General features: G+C 32.1%; 1 protein-coding gene and 1 pseudogene across 1 annotated transcript; one reads left to right on the top strand and one right to left on the bottom strand.

Moving 5' to 3' along the window:
• Positions 1-8110: 8110 nt before the first annotated feature.
• LOC107009490 lies at positions 8111-10542 on the top strand (annotated as a pseudogene).
• A 185-nt stretch (positions 10543-10727) lies between these two features.
• LOC107011923 lies at positions 10728-14063 on the bottom strand. Its single transcript, XM_015211615.2, has 5 exons — positions 13833-14063; positions 13599-13753; positions 11580-11638; positions 11399-11494; positions 10728-11323 (listed from the first exon to the last, which is right to left on the bottom strand). The coding sequence occupies exons 1-5, from the start codon at positions 13925-13927 to the stop codon at positions 11264-11266; spliced, it is 465 nt and encodes a 154-aa protein (XP_015067101.1). The 5' UTR covers positions 13928-14063; the 3' UTR covers positions 10728-11263.
• Between the last annotated feature and the right edge of the window lie 1357 nt (positions 14064-15420).

Below are 15420 nucleotides of genomic sequence, written 5' to 3' on the forward strand. Positions count from 1 at the left end.
TGCGTGACTTGTTTATCTGTATCTTTTTGTGTTTACTTCAATTGACGATATTGATGTCAGAATGGGATCTTTTCTGTGTGCAGTTGGAAACGTTTCATAGTTTATTTCTCAAGTCTGATTAGTTGCTTATACTTAGTCGATCTAACCTACTGAGTACATGTGAATTTTACTCAATCCTATTTTTGTTATCCGTTTTATGCAAATCCTAGGCATATGATTTGTAGCAGTTGATTGGATCTAGTGGTTTTCTTCTCTTTCGGAGTTGTGTTGATTACCTGCTTTTCAAATCGCCATTGGTATCCATCTATCATTTACACTCATTATTTTCCTTTAAAATTTTTGAGATGTATTTCAAAATGTAGGAATATATTATATGCTATTTATCATTATGCTACAAGGTTTTGGGAACTTTTTTATTTTTTTTATCGGTTGTGGTCTGACTTTAGGAGTCTAGTATGTGTTATTTCTTTCGAATTACACATCATTTTGGAGACTTCGGAGTGTGTGTCATCATGACCTCAAACTTTAGGTCGTGATAGATATTATTTTGTGATTAAGGGGACTATTTACCGTTTTTCTATCGAAATTGCCGCTTGTTTTAACCAAAATAAAGTTGAATTTTGAATTGTATAAATTACTAAAAAATGCGCTAAAACAAACTTATGTATAGCAGCTAAAACTATAGCTACAACACGTAATTAAGCAAATTGTAGCTAAAGAGCATAACTAAGATATTTACTGTAGCTATTTTTGAAATTTAACCATTTTAATTGTGTGACTTTTCAATTAATAATTACATTATACCCTTGTATGATGACATTTAGAGAATTAATAAAAATAACGGAGAAGGGCCTAAAATATCCTTTAACTATGCGAATTGTTATATTAATACCCTTCTTCTACCTTTCACACCTAAAATTTCCTTGACGTCAACCTTTGGGCTTTATTTTGTCCTTATCTTTAACCACCTAAATTAATTAATGATGTGTCACTATCCCATTGGCTACCCTAAAAGGAAATTAAATTATTTTTAAAAAAAACACCCACCTAATAGCCCACTCGTAAACTTACCCAAATACTCAAACTGTAGTCATTTTATCAAGATATTATATTCTTTGATCTGATACACGAAGTTGTCAGGGACTGGGGGATGGATAATGTCTAAGCTGCTTTAATCCGTAAAGTTGTGAAACTATTATTTTTGCATGCGTTCCTTTATTTATCACTCTTAGATTTAAGTTATGATTGAGGAGTATAACACATGAAAAGTTGATTGATGTTATTGGATGTGGATATGCACCCCTAATTACATGCTCTCAAAAAAGTTACACTTGTTGATTTTATAAAAGGAACAATTTAGAAGTCTTATATGTTGGTCTGATAGTTTTGGAAATCTCAACTGTTTGTCTAACTTAGAGATGTCAATTTGAATATGGTAATAGGGATTGCTTGAATCAAGATGTTGCATCATCTTCTTTTTGATTTTTTTAGGCAAAATGCTCTGATGAACTCTTATACTTGCTTGCACTTTCATTCTAGATCCTTATACTTAATATTTTGTCAATTAAACCCTTTAACTTAACTAAATTGGAACTTTTAAAACTCTCTGACCATTGACCAGACTGATGTAACATTTTTTTTTTGCTGACTCGATATAGAGCGTGTATCAACGCTTTAAAAGGAGAGTGAAACAATAAATTTGCTAGAAAACTAATTAAATAATAAAAATAAAAAGGAAAAACAAATTAAAGTTCTCACCCCTCCTTCCATCATCTTCTCCAACCCATCGTTCTGTCATCATCCCCAAAACTCCAGCCGTAGCACTTTCTTAAGCCCTACTTCGTCCCTAATTCATGGCGAAAGTTGAAGTTGATTTTGCGATTGACAACTAAGGAAGAGAACGATTCAGAAGTTCAATAGAGGAGTAGAATTAGATTCTTGTGATCCCAAATCTTGTTTTGAACCTCTCTGTCATCTGCAAAACCTTTTAAGTCTTTCTTGTTTCTTCTTCTTGAATGCACCAATATACCCAAAAACCCTAGTTTATGATCTGCACGTCTGTGTCTAGCAATACAAGTGGCGAGAGATCTAAGACTCTTCGAAACAAAAACGATTCTATGATGAACCCGAGAAATAAAATCAGTAACAATGATGAATGTAGTATTACTTGTTGAAAGTTGAGTGAGTTTTTCTGTTAAGCAAACATAGCAAACTTGTGAAGACTGTCCATGATTTGGATATTTCTTGCAGAAAATGAGAGTAATTTGCCTTTGATTTTGATTTATTAATTTACATCTGTTTTGTAGAAGCAACTTTGACTGATCTGCAATTCTTCAAGTGTTTTTTTTTTGTTTCTCTTCTTCAATTTCTTCTTTTCTAATAATTTTAGTACTTTGTTTCACTGTCATTTTGCTGAATTAGATCCAAGACTCTATTGTTGTAGAGGTGAAGGAAAGTTGAGAAACATATTTATTTTATTTTTTAAATATATAATTTATTATTTAACATTTGATTAATAATATCTAATGTGGCATTATGACATGGTCTTAAATTAAAGACATCTCAAATGTATCAAAATGCCCTTTAATCCTATGGTCTTAAATATGTCATGTGGAAAGTTTTGAAATTAAAGAGTTGCTAAAAAGGGAAAGGATCATTTTTTTAAAAATGGACTAAGAGGGAAAGTTGTCAAACAAATTGAATCGGAAGGAGAAAATGAAGAAGGTCACATATATGATATTCTTGTTACTGAATACTAGTTATTCTTTCCTTGCTGTCCAGCCATCACAAGGCTATGGAGGAGATGACAAAGCTGGGTGCAGTCACAAGTGCAAAACAAGGAGAACTGCATTAGTATTATAATGACCGAACACAGTTGAAAGAGATCCGGATAGATTAGAGTACAAATCGAACCATTTCCAATCTTGCCCGAAGCGGGACCTCTAAAGCCAAGTGGAAGGTGAATGACATTCTTGAGCAGAGATAGACATTTATGTTTCTCTTGTGCTGACTACTCCAAGCTAAATTTTCATTACCTCATGCAAGTGTTCTTGCTTCTCACTAGACCTTATACTGCGAAATTTTTGACCTTGCACGAAAATACAGATTCTTTTCCTTGTCCATAATTGTACATTACTGTAAAAATCTCAGCATTATGTAGTATTGTTAGTAGGTTATCACCTTTAAAGACGGATACACACTGCTTATTATGGAAGTGGAAATATTTTGGGTTGGAATGTATTTATTAATTTGTGCATTTAACATAATGACTTTTGAAGTGATTTCTCTAACATTGTTAGATAACTTGAAGACATTTATATTAGATAATCTCTATATTACTTTTCATATTTTTGATCTATATTTCTTGTAGTATATTATTAATTATCTTTTATAACATATTATCAGTACGAGACTTCAATTTCATTTTCATCAGCCACTCCAAGAAATAAGATTTAAAGATCTGATTTGAATTTTATTTTCAATAATCAATTCAAGAATAGAAAGTGAGGTATGTTTTTTATTAGCAAATCTCTATCTACTTTATTTATGCCACTTGTCTTATAATATTGCTTCAAAATTAGAGCTGTCAATATGGGCTAGCCCACCCCATCCGGGCTAATTCATACACGTTTTGACATTTTACGGGTCAGGTCGGGCTAGCCCACTTTTAGTGTGGGCCAGAAAATGATCGGCCCAGCCCACAAGTATTTGGGCTACAGGCTTGCCGAGCCAACCCACTTTTTAAAAATATATATTTTTTTTATAATTATTAAATTAAATTATAAATTATAATTTAAAAATATTATCATAAATATCGACAAAACAATATTACATTATGTTAGCCCTCATTTGTTTTGAATCTTAATCATTCAGATTTGTCTCATGTATTTGTTTTTAACAACTGAATCTTAATTATTCAAATTCAATTCATTAAGTTCGTTTGTTTTATTTTTTTATAGCCTTTTAATTGGTCTGGATATATCTGAATGAATCAGATCTGTAACACACCCTTAACACTATTCAGACTAAAAAATAAGACTCCTATCTTAATTCAACTAAATCACAACAACTCATAAAAGTTGTTTTCTTATTTAATTAATATTTAATTACATGATTGCCATTATAATTTCCTTTATTCATATTAACTTAATATACATCTTTTACTTTCATAAATTAATCAATATATTTGAATTGATAAGCACTCCCATCATATAATATTTAGCACAGTTTCAAAAAATAAGAAAGTATCAGTTATTTGATCGATAACAATAATAAATTTCTATAATAAAATAAAATAAAATATTTTTCTAAACTATATATTTACTACTCTATATAAACTATTTTAAATTACATTATATTAGATTCTCAAAGTATTTTGAGTGCAAAAAATAGTCATATTAATGATGTAACTTGATGTAGAGTTCTTAAAAGATAAATCATATTACCTTGTTACGGTAGAAAATGAACAAAATATTACTTTATATGAAAAGAAAACTATTTTACTAACAAGGTTTTGATAATATTTTATTGATATCATGTTTAATTTCATATGTGCATTCATATATTGAAAACAAACTGTCCCAATAATTTAGTGTTCAGATTCAGAGACACTATTTTAATATTCAGATGTTTATTCAGATTTACACATCTAGATCTTAATGCACATCTTAATATTTAAGCGCGTATTCAAATTCAGACGTCTTAATCTTAATGGAAACAAATGAGACCTTAATGTCACTACTTGTTAATCAAATTCATAAATAAAATTATCTTTATAATATTTAGGGAAAATGCACGAGTACCCCCAAGACTATGACCGAAATCACAAAGACACACCTTATTAAGGTCGTATTACCCCCCTGAATTATTTTTTTTGTAATTTTGTGTACCTCTTTAGCTTACGTGGCATCCAAATATCTCTGACGCACCTCAATTGCATGGAGTCACATAGAGTACCACATAAGACAAAAGGTGTATAAAAATTTTTTAAAAAAAAGTTCACGGGGTAATAGGATCTTAGTTTAGTTAAGGTGTGTCTCTGGGATTTAGGTTATAGTCTAGGGGGTACTTGTGCATTTTTCTTGATATTTATTAAATTTTTTTTTACTAAAGTATAAATATGTAAATAGAAATATTAAACTAATTGTTTTGATTTTGGACTTTCTTTATTTTTAAATTTTAATATTATATTATATTTTTAATTAATTTTTATTGGCCCACGGGCTGGCCCTACCGATATTTCTCAAGCCCCCCAAATGAGCAGGCTTATTCAGGCCGGGCTAAAAAGCCCTTTTCTTAAATGGGTTCCAAAAATCTTAGCCCAGCCCTATTAAATCCCGGATTAGGCCAGACCGGCCCAACGGACCTAGCCCATATTGACGGCTCTATTCAAAATGATAAGTTTTTGGAAGGTTTGCTTATTTTTTGATATTGTAGTTAGCATATATATGTTTATCTTATCTTACCTACTATATATATATATATACACATTTGTTTAATTTATCTTTATTTATTCTAATTATCGAAGCACAATATGAAAAGTAATGTGAGCCTTCTGCTATTCCCTGGCTTAACATCATATCTCGGTCTTAAATTGATTTAGACTATCCTTTTTTAAAAAAAAAATAAAAAAAAAATTGTTCATTGATGGCAAAACATTATATGAAATCGATCATCAAATAGTGCAGATTATAATAGCAGTAGAAATGTGATTTCTACATGGATCATAAATACTTGATAATGCTTTTAAAGACTAAAGGGTAAGTTTTATTGTATTTAGGGGGTAAAATATTGATTTAAATTACGATGTGCTATGATGATAATATATTAAATTTGAGTCTCATAAATTTATGGCTTAACACACTTTTATATGAACAAGACATTGAGTATGAATTTCAATACACCATAGTAATTATATAATATGACTAAGGTAAAAATAGTGTACTTTTTTTTAATGAAAAATCATAAAATTCGTCATACTGGAATTGCTTCGTTCTCGGAAACAAATATGATAGCAGCACATGTTAAATTTTAAATTTGCCCAATTAATTGCTTCATTCCATTGTATGAATATAGTAACAGTAAATAATAATAATAAGCGTGAAAGAAGGCAAGTAACTATATGTATGAATATTGGTAGTTACTCCCCCGGTTACATTTTAGATGTATTTTGGATTTCAAAAGTCAAACAAGTCTATATTTGATCGTAAATTTTTCATTATTAAAATTTTGAATTATCAATTATTGTGACTCATAATACTTTTTACGTAGTTAATAAATATATAAATTTTATTTCAAAAAAATTGAAGATTCCATGCGTAAATTTTTGATCAAACTTAAGCTGTTTGACTTTCAAAACATAGAATGTATTATATAAATTAAAACAAAAGGAGTATAAACGAAGAAATTATGGGTTCCCAAAATAGTCTTTCAAAAGGTGAAAGTAATATTCTATCATTATTTGATTTAAAAGGTATTGAGCATGTGGTTGTCGTTCTATCTAATTATGATAAGTTTTTTTTTTATTATAAATATTCCATCAAAATTAAGAGGACATAATACACAAATATGTCCTAAAACTTGGTTTCAACTGTCATCTATGTACTTCAACTTTGCGTATACACAAATAAACACTTAAACTTGTATAAAATTGAATAAATAGATACACACGTCCTAAATGACAATTTTATGTCCAATGTGACATCGTACGTATATTTTGTCACGTAGACATGTGTTTTTACTTATTTAATTTTATACAAATTTAAATATCTACTTGATTTTACCAACATGCATATTATACTTGAACTCTTGCAGCTTGAACACACTCATATTTAGTTGTTTAATTACTCTCTCTTTAAAAACACTAGCAAGAACTTTAGAGTTGCAGCAGTAATTTCTAGTAGCATCTACTCTCTTCTTCAACATTTTTTGAATAAAGTTTTTTTTTCCTTTTCTCTTATCATTGAGTTATAGAAGCAGTTATGGATTTAGTGTAACTCAAACCACAAAATTAACATGGTATGAATCGTAACTAGGATCGCAATTCATCCTTCATCAGCTTGATCGTGTTCTTCAAAAATGCCGGAGTTGCAATCAGAAACAATAGTTGTTGATCAACAATCTCAATCAATTGCTGAAAAAATAAACAACACTCATCCGTTGTTTGTTCACCAATCTGATATTCCTGGATCGGTGCTTATTCCGACGATCGGAAAACTATGAGTTGTGGCATAGATCCATGACAATTGCGCTGCAAGCTAGGTGAAATTTAGGGTTTGTTACAGGATCTTGTCGAAAGGATCAATTCAGAGTGAAGATTGGGAAACATGTAATGCAATTGTGTTATAATGGATCATGAACAATTGTGTTATAATGGATCTAGTTTGGGAAGATCTCAAAGAACGGTTTGATAAAGTAAAAATAAGTTCGAATTTTTCAATTACACAGGGAAATTGCTACACCATCGCAGGGCACAAATTCTATTGCAGTGTATTTTACCAAATTGAGGGAGCTATGGGCTTAATACGATGCTTTAGTTCCTAATCAAAGGAATACATTGAGCATTTGCAGAGGCAAAGGTTGCTTCAATTTCTCAGTGATCTAAATGAACAGGTACGTCGACATTCAAAAGGAAAAAGCGGCATTCCCTGTGAGAAGAATTATCAAAAGGAAAAAGCGGCATTCTTTTTATCGGTTTAAGAAGAAAAGTCTGGACAAATTAATTGAAATAAAAAGGTTATATACAGTAAAATCTCATTAATACTCGGTTGATAAATAATCTCTCTAAGACAATAATTTTCTCTTGTTCAGACTTGGGCCAATGGAAAAAATCTCTCATTTCAATAAGATAATATATTTTCAGAAGACCTTATATAAAATATGGTCTCATTAATATTATAAATTAATAATTTTTTAGTAGTATAACTCATATCTAAGAAAATTTAATGAAATATGATTCTATTATGTAAAAAAAAAAATATTTTTTAAAAATGAAACTATAAAATTGAAAATATTTTTAAAAACAAACTTAAAATATTTTTGGGGGTCGACAGGGGGTAAAAAATAAAATAAAAATAAAAATTAGAAATATCTTTTAAGAACTACTTTTAATGTTTGGGATGGTAGTAGGGGGTTGAGAATGGGGTAAAAAAATTGAAGTTGACGACTATGGCGAACGGTGGCGAAAAAGGGAACTGAGATAAAAGCTAAGGTAAGGGTTTTCTTTTGGAACGAGAAGCTAACTCGGAATCAGATTTCAGAATCGGAAGGGCTGTGCGTCATTATTATTCGGAGGAGCTACAAGTGGCTTCATGAGTGTCCACGTATAGTTTGCTACCCTCAGGCCAGCCGTTGGTATGATTCCTATAGCTCTACCGTCATCCCGTTTGATCTGTCCAGGCTACTCAACAAGGATCCATCCTTGTTTTCCATGATTCTATCCGCTACTCTTCAATTTAATCCCAAAGACATCATACAAATATCTAATGAAATCAATTCTGAGCTTTTCACCAAATTTCGTCTGTTTTCTAAACCACAACCACGACCTCCCTACGTGATTGCCCTTGAAATCTCCCAATTTGATATCATCGGTTTTTCATCGTATTATTCTGTTCCGCCTTTTCCCCCTATCCCCTCTTTCTCTAGGTTTGTCAAGGACTGGGATGATGAAGAGGAGCTTCTCACTGCTGTTCGAAGTCTCTCTACCACTGATTACATCAATGACCCATATCACAAGTACTTGGGTGATGTGCTCGAGTATATCCATGCGTTAAGGGAATATACTGGTGAAGGTGGAATTTGCCCAGCCAAACCACCCATTGCAGAAGATTTACCAAAAGGACTCAACGAAATCGGCTGCTCTCCATCTCCGACTCCCGTATTCAATGACTATAGCAGAGATTTGATGGATGACACTTGCCCTGTTTGCTATGAAGATTTTAAAGACGAGAATGAGGTGATAACAACTAATTGTTTGCATGAATTTCATATTCACTGTATGATAAAATGGCTATCAATGCATAACACATGTCCAACTTGTAGAGCTGATTATCCTTTGCATTATTCACCCCTTTCCAACTGCCGTAAGCGTCCTCACCACAACATTTTGGAAGAGCCTAATTGTAAACGCCAACATATTGGAGGAGCCTAAACATTGGAGTCTAGTGTTTAGATTTTAGAAAAAACAAGTGTAGTGAAGTCTTTGATGTGGCAACAATTTTTGGTATTATATTGTGAAGAAGCTAGTTAACATGTTAGAGAATGTGTTTGATATTTTCTGTCTTTTTCTTTGTATACTGATGCGCATTATTTGTTCTTTTGGTATATCATCAAATATCAATTCAATTTGAAAACCAAGTAATTCTCATTGAACTCACCGTCAAAAATGCTAAACATGCTCTTCAATCCAGTACTACTACTCCCTGCTAGTATTTCTTTTCTTTTAATTTCTTCTTGCATCATTCCCTTTACTCTTCAATTTTGTCAAGTTTTACATATTCCATTCTATTAAATTATGCACCACTGCTGATATTTGCATGATTTATTAAAGAGAAGACGATGCACTAGGAGAACGGGAGTGAAACAATGATAAAAGTCGATGTCCTGAGGGATCAAACCCTGCTCATAGAGGGAGCTAGTGTGCCAGGCTGCCATTTAAAGGTGAGGACTTTGTTAAAAGGACATAGTTTCCAGAATTTGCTAGAGGATATCATATATCCTTTAGCAATAATTATGTTTTTCTTTAATAAGTATTGTCATTTCTATTCTGTTGCTATTATAATATCACCCTCTTCTTCTCTCTCTTTCTCGGTCTATTTGAGCAGTTTCCAGATTCCATTGCTCTGCTTTTCTTTTCTTCTTTCCTTCTCTCTGTGTCTCAATTTCATCTCAACCGGCTTAGTTCGATTGTTGGTGCTAAAGGTGAGCCTCAAATTTATAAATCTGCATTAGTCATTAAAAAAGAGTAGTCACTTCACTCGTGATGTTTTTATATAGTGTAGCTGTATATCTGTTCATGGTTCTGAATTCTAGCGTTTATACGTTGTAGCTGAGTTACAGTTTCGAGTATTTGTTGTTCAAGTAACTTGAGTATGGGATGTCAGTTAGCAAGTGATTGTGTGCAAAAAAGTAATGAAGATGGTGGAACATCTCAAAGATGTGCTTGGGTAAATTTTCAGCTTAAATAAGGCATCTCTTATGTAGTCATTGAATATGGACGTTCGAGATGGAGAGGGGTATGTGTTGCTTAAGTCGTAAATCTGCAGCAATTGGTGGTTTGGTTGGGCGAATTCCACCTTCAACAAGAAGTCCCACATTGGGTAAAACATTCCATAACAAAGGCGATTTAATGGTTATATCGACTCGTTTACTGGTTCTCAAGTTTTAGTTAATGATTAGATGAAACTAATCTTTTTATCCCTAGTTATATAGTAGTGGTTTTAGATTTTAAATGCAAATCCTATTTTATTTAGCATTTTATATAATCGTTGTCTTTGGTGGTGTTGGCTTGTTGAAATTCTATCTACCATATTGTTCTTTTTAAAAGTACTTGTGTTATAGAGGTTTGATACCCAACCAAAATAATGAACAGTTTGCTTTGGCAATGACTTGTTTGAATTTGCTTTTGTTGTAATTTATATAGATTTAATAGATGAACAAATAAAAAGAACATAAAGCAAAAACGAAGAAGTAAAAATAGAGGAGCATTTTCTTATCCGTTGAACCAATCAAACCATTAAAAACCAAATATCGATTAATCAAAAATTGATAACAAATATTTTACTAGTTTAGTCATCAATTTAGTATATTTACAAATCGAAAATCAAAGATAATAGACAAAACAAGACCGAACTAATCGATATCCGTCACTATAATCCAGCTGAGGTCCCTTGCGCTTGCTTTCTCAAATGTGTTGGCAAGACATCTTTTTCTATTCGACTTAAAGCACCCAGGTTAAACTACCAAGTGACAACCTTGAGCAATCTTATCAAAAAAATAAAAATACTTCCTTTAAATACGAATGTCATTAAAGCTTTTAACTTTGATGATAAACTCATGGCAAAAAGTAAAATGCTACAAGAACGAAATAATTGCACAACTGGCCAAGCAAGAAATGTAAGTTCAATTTGGGAAACCAAGATGGAATGTTGAATGTGGTGGTTAGACTCTGAACTGCAAAATCTCGAACTAGTGACTCTTACCATGCCATCTATCTACTTAAAGCTCCAATAATCTAACAACATCAACGCTTGAAAGCCCACGTAGATCATAGTTTCAGCTTCTTTTTAGGTTTTTTGGCCATTCCATTTGAAGACACCTCCAATTTCTGGCGAAAAACCACATTCAGGACAAACTTGGAAAGCAGGAGATGAAAGATAGACTCTGTAAATTGATAGAATACCTTGCGCTGTTTCTCCTTCTTCATCTTCTTCCTCTTTTTGTTTTTCTTACCTTTTTTTTGGACAGATATTTTTACCTCTTCATCTTCAGCAGATTCCTGGAAAAAATTGTGACAAAGTTAGTCAGGCTTAAATACTTGATAGATCTTTTTGACATCTTCAGAGAAATCACAAATCAAGAACCTCAGAATCACCAAAAGAATCCACATGCTGAACAATTCTTCCTCTACTTGATGTCCCACCTGTTCCATTTCCAAATTGTAAGAGAATAATTATGCTCTTATCACAATATTCAAATTTTACACCAACTAAAATAGCATGCAAATGAATGACACATCTGTAAGATGAATACTATCACTCATTGACAACTAATAAGCAACTTCATATAGCATTACAATCTAAAATCATATTCATACTCCTATTTATTGGTTTGGTTTCAGCAGTAACCTCAAATTGGATATTAAGTTTGAAATGCCTAATCAAGTAACACAACTTTTGACCTGAAAAGTTCTATTGAAATACCAAGGAACATGTAACATGTATAATCTACCTCAGCTGGCCATATGGGCTTTAATATTGGTTTTCAGCATCCAATAATTGATTTTGTTAAGTTCGTAGTTGAGATGAATTTCATGACTAAGTTACACTTTTACACGGATTCAAATGCCACTTCTGTAAGATGAAAATCCTTAGAACTGTATATCTTTTGAGCTGCCTTCTAATGGATGTTCTGGTTCTACTCAACTTGAAAAAGAGCTTACAATGGTATATTTGCACAAATAATTGAATTCAAACAATTTTTCTTAATTAGGAAGTTAGAATTCTAATGTTACTTCAATTAGATCAGTTAATCCCTTTGATAAAAAACACCTGCTACGATCACAAGGTTTTACACAAACACGCCAATGTTTATTATTTTGGAAGAGGTCCAAGTTAACTACTAAGCTTGAAGTTTATGTCAGCTTTTGGAAAATAAATGACACCCAGTGACAACAAGAAAGCAAGTGTATACTGTACACACAGCTTCCAAATGAATTCCAAAAAACAAAGACAAAGAACGATAAATCGAATGCTAATTTATAAGGATCAATTTAGGTTCCCTGATAAAAAATAATCACTAAAGATGCGTTTATATTACTGTATTAAAATATGGACATCAAAAGACCAGAAGAGTTCATGGTATCATTTACAAGCCAACTTGGGAACTTAGTCTCCTGAATTACTACATGCATTGACCACTGTTTTGCACAGTAGTGCAGAAGGAGATACGTGATGCAGTCAGCAACCGCCGGTATAGCATATTTTCCTTTGATGAAGTAAGTAGTGTTATAAATGATTAGTAAAAATTATGCATGATAGTAACATAGGTACAAAAGCGTTGAGTTTGTTAGCTCTATTACAAATTGACGATGAGTCCTATGTACGGATTGAGTATTGCATATTTAAATCTTAAAAGCATCATGCAAAACTCAAAAGGGTATTCAAGAATCTGTAGCACACTTGAACCTACAGAGAAACAGGCAGAACATTTCAAGTGTTCAAATGGGAGTAAGAAGTAATGATGTAATGAAAAATAGTAGTAATGGATAAAATCATTAACGCACACCGCAATCCACATGTCATTGGGCATATCAGGTAAAACACAAAAGGCTATTCAAAATTCTAAAGCACAATTTATGTGATTAAAAAACAACAGCAGAAAATATCAAGTTGAATAGCAAAAGCGAGCACCAGTGATGATTGGATGAAAAAGAGCAGATGTAAACAGCAGTACTTATAACCGTAGAGCATCTTATAAATGGCAGCCTGGCACACTAAGTTCCCTCTACGAGCAGAGGTTGAGAAAGGGCCAGACCAGGATAGGATCTAGGAGGAGCGAGGGTGTTCACCTCAGTGTTCACCTCAACCCCTCAGCAAAATATTTCATTGTATATATAAGGTTTTTTTAAGCATATATATAGATTTTGAATCCCCGGAACACACACAAGAACACACAAGACTAGGTTGGCTAGGGTTCAAAATTTCAAGTTCAGATCCTAGACACCATCCTAAGTGAAAATCCTCGATCACATCACATTGAGTCTTATAATGCAAGATTTGAAGTAAATAGTGGAGTATCATAGTGCATAAACACGTAGGTAAGAAGAAACTAGAAGAATAAATGGAATGATACAAGAAGAAATCAAAAGAAAAGAATAGTACTGGCTTGAAGAGTATGTTTAGCATTATTGACGGCGAGTTCAATGAGACGAGGATCAAGAGATGACAAGCCGCTAGGGTCCTGCAATTTCCTGTCAAGAAATTTCGCTAAAGCTGCTGCCTTATTCGTCTTCATAGGTCCTCCTGGATGAGCCAGCCTGCAACCACAAACCAATTAATCATTAACAAACTAGTTCGAAACCTATGTAATGTCAACCCCATTCAGCTCTATATAACCTAGGTTGAGAACGAGAAGACGAAGGTGCAGAAGGTAGCGGTGCAAATTTGCTTCCACGAAGCGCCTTTTTCTCTTCTTCACTCAGTTGTTCCATCGCCGGAAACCTAAATTTTCGCCGGCGAAATTGTTCTTCTTTCTTCTCACAGGGTAAAGGGAAACGCCAGTCTAGTTTAACACGACGCCGTTCTGTGATGCTATTTTTTCTTTGTCGTTTTTGTTAATCCGTAAAACGATTTAGTTTCCCTCTAAATCTAGTTTTAAAATGTGTAAATTAAAAAATAATCTTATAATAAAATAATAAAGATATTAGTAGATAACAATAATTGAATGACAAATTAATTAAAAAATAATACCAACACATAAATGAATATGTTAGATCTAAATAATCTAATAATGAATTTGTGTAGTAGCCTTGGAACAATGTTAGACAAAGAGTTTGAAAGTAGAAAGTTTTTTTTTCTCAAAATTGCAAAATCTTATTATAAATATCATATATCACGAAATTCTATATAATATTTTTTGTCAAACTTATTCTATATTAAAGCAAGATATCCTCAAATACATATCGATAAGATTCTCAATATATTTCATGATAAATGGATATGTAAGCTTATCACATCGTTCATCTATAGTTTGACATCCAATTTCATATTATCAAAGTTAGATGGTCCTATTCGGCATAACATTGATTAAAGCATTTTAAATTGAGATTTTTTTCAAGTTAGATTGCTTTTACCGGCCTTATCACAAATATGTAGCTCAATGATATTTTTGTTAAACTAAGTTGATTAATTGTAACTGCATTATTCTTCCATTTATACTATATTCTTTTATTAAAGCATAATATTATCTGCATCATCAAGAATAAACCTATTTTTCAAATGGAAAATTATTTTATTTCTATTTTGATATAAGGTCGGTTGAAATTCTAATCCACTTACTATTTATACAGTGCAAAAATCTTGTTTACAACAACAAAGAAGAAAAAAACTATACCTCGTAAGTCTAACCTAAAGCTCTCTGAATAGGGACATAGACACTAAATTTTCGTAGCCAAAAAGATTATTATATTACAATGGATGAAGAACGTAAAGTGAACCTATCATTTATTTATTTTTTTGTATAACAATTATATTTTGCCTGGTGAATTTAGACTAGTGATCTAAGTAAATTTTAGCAATAAAATATTAAATTTAAAATTATTTTTGAATCTATTGTTCTTTCTGCTCTAGTGTTGGTTTTTGAGGGGGGATGCTTGAGAACAAAATCGAATCATCTGATCTCCATTGAAGGAATTGAAGCTTGGAAAAATGGCATGAGGTCCCATTCAAGGAATTGAAGCTTCGAAAAATGGCAAGAGATGGCTTGAAAATCGGAGTAGAAGAGAGGAATCGAATAAATATAAGCATTTCACAAACTTTTAACGAAAATCATTCAATATATTATATTAGCAAAATAATGTAAAAATTATACTACAAAATGCTTCTATAGGTGTCTAAAATAGACAAGGCCTACTTAAAATGTCTAACTGAAAATTGACGTCAAATTTAGCAAGCCGCCAATGAATTCCACCTAAATTGAACTACA

This window comes from Solanum pennellii, chromosome 1 (assembly GCF_001406875.1).
Source record: "Solanum pennellii chromosome 1, SPENNV200".
Taxonomy (NCBI): Eukaryota; Viridiplantae; Streptophyta; class Magnoliopsida; order Solanales; family Solanaceae; genus Solanum; species Solanum pennellii.

Coding starts and splice junctions, on each gene's coding strand:
- LOC107011923 (XM_015211615.2), bottom strand. CDS start 13,927: ATGGAACAACTGAGTGAAGAAGAGAAAAAGGCGCTTCGTGGAAGCAAA. Junction 11,639..13,598: donor TAAACATACTCTTCAAGCCA/GTACTATTCTTT, acceptor GAAATGGAACAG/GTGGGACATCAAGTAGAGGA. Junction 11,495..11,579: donor ATTCTTTTGGTGATTCTGAG/GTTCTTGATTTG, acceptor AATTTTTTCCAG/GAATCTGCTGAAGATGAAGA.